Here is a 2,141-nt window from a genome sequence, read left to right as displayed (position 1 = left end):
GCAAGAGATTCAAATAATTGACTGGTAGGGATTACCACCGGCTTAAATTTTAAAACAAATGGGACCAGTTGAAGAAGGAATGTAAAATATTGAAGGAGTTGAAACGTGGATCTACCGGCCTGGGTTGGGATTTGATTAAAAGGACAATTGATGCTCCAGCTGAATGGTGGGCTGAAAAACTAGAGGTAAATTTATATATAATTCATGAATTGTTAACTTCACAAATTATTTTCTCTAATTATAATTTTCTAAATATCCCCTCTAAATGCTATACCACAGGCGGTACCGACAGCAAAGAAGTACAAACAGTGTGGAATAGAACCGGAATTTGAAGAAAAATTGGACATAATGTTTAAATGGGTTGTCACAACGGGAAAGTTTTCATTCAACCCAACTGAAAGCGGTTTTACAGGGATATCAGATGAGATCACACTTGAGCCAGAAGTCCAAAGCATTAACTGGGAGTCCAGTACAATTTTAAAGAGGTCAATGATTGCTAAAAAAAATAAAGAGAAGGAAAATTTTGTAAACAGCTCCTTCGATCGTTTAATTGAAGCTTTTGCAGCTCCACCAATATCTGAAGCTAACATATTAGACTGTCTCAGGCTTTTGGGCATTATTTCTGAAGTTGTGAATGTTGTGACCGACAAACGATTTCATGCACAGTGTGTGAAAAAATTTGAGGATTCAACACGAATGAAAATTTTCATGGCGCTAAAGGAATGATATTTTTTTATTGATTGTATATTTATTTGTTGCAGTAATATGAACTTCTACTTATGTCGTTTTCTTTTTAAATGATTGGAACTTCTAATCATGTAATCTTTTTAATATGTTTGGACATTCTACATATGTAGTCATTTATTTTTAAATGTACATGTTAGTGGTTGAAGCTTTATTTATAAGTTGTGTATTATATGTTCTGAACTTCAGCAATTAATATTTGAAGTTTAATTGATTGGTAGTGTTGTAGTCATATCTTATTATGCACTCATTATGTTCACATCTTATATCATTTAGAATGGATCCGCAGCAAGCGTCGTAAGAGAATGGCATTTCCTTAAGCCATTGCGATATTGTTGTTGGATTATTACCGGAATAGAACTGTTCGCATTCCCCGCATGACATCCAGCTTTGTTGGAGATAAATGGGTTGATGAAATGCTTTCTTGTCATCCAATAAAGTTCAGAAATATTTTCAGAATGACAGCACCTATTTTTATTGATTTTTTGCACGAGTTATGCCTAAATCACGGCCTCCAGAGTTCCTCTAGAACGATGTGTAGGGAGGTGTTGGCTATAACACTGTACATTCTGCCACAAAATGAATCAATTAGAGGAGCTATGGAAAGATTTCAGCATTCTTCTGAAACAATTAGTCGTTACTTTTCTAAAGGCATACATACTCTTGTTAGCTTAGTAACTAAAATAATTAAACCGGAGGATCCATCATTTGCTACCACTCCAGAACAGATTGCCAACTATCCTCGATACATGCCATATTTCAAGGTAACTACGAGTGGTTTTATTTTATAACTTGTCATAAGATTCATAATATAATTACTATCTAACAAACAATCAAATAGAATTGTATTGGTGCAATTGACGGTACACACGTTGATGCCTGAATACCCAACCACGAGAAGGTTGCATACATCGGTCAGAGTGGTTCGACAACTCAGAATGTCATGGTTGTATGCAACTTCAACATGTGCTTTACTTTTGTAGTGGCGGGCTGGGAAGGGAGGGTACATGACAGTCGGATTTTCTCATTTGCCACTAGGAATAGATCGCAGTGTTTCCCTCACCCCCCATCAGGTTAGTGTTGCTTTGTAATTTATTAATTTGAGCATGTAATCTTTTTATTAACAGTGTTTTTCGTATTAGGAAAATACTATCTGGTTGATGTCGGGTATCCTATGAGTTGTCAGAGAAGTATTATTTGGTGGATGTTGGCTTCCTATGCAAAGAGGATACCTGAAAACCCTATCCTGACACAAGATATCATCTTCTTGATTTTGAGAGAGCGAGTGGCACCATCCGTGGCAGAAAGGAAATGTTTAATAAACGCCACTCATCTTTACGCGGGGTAATTGAAAGAACATTTGGGGTTTGGAAGAAGAAATGAGTCATCCTACGTGA

General features: G+C 36.3%; 1 protein-coding gene across 1 annotated transcript; it reads left to right on the top strand.

Annotated features, from left to right (window-relative positions):
- Window positions 1-68: 68 nt before the first annotated feature.
- LOC110036890 lies at window positions 69-726 on the top strand (the record flags this gene model as incomplete). The annotated part of the gene is made up of 2 exons (XM_020741442.1): window positions 69-185; window positions 280-726. Coding segments are annotated over 2 exons (564 nt in total), but the record flags the coding sequence as incomplete, so codon positions are not given.
- Between the last annotated feature and the right edge of the window lie 1,415 nt (window positions 727-2,141).

The sequence above is a fragment of the Phalaenopsis equestris genome, unplaced genomic scaffold, assembly GCF_001263595.1.
Source record: "Phalaenopsis equestris unplaced genomic scaffold, ASM126359v1 Scaffold212299, whole genome shotgun sequence".
In the NCBI taxonomy this organism is placed as follows: domain Eukaryota; kingdom Viridiplantae; phylum Streptophyta; class Magnoliopsida; order Asparagales; family Orchidaceae; genus Phalaenopsis; species Phalaenopsis equestris.
Note: the sequence above shows the minus strand (reverse complement) of the source record. Positions and strands in the feature narration are given on the sequence as shown.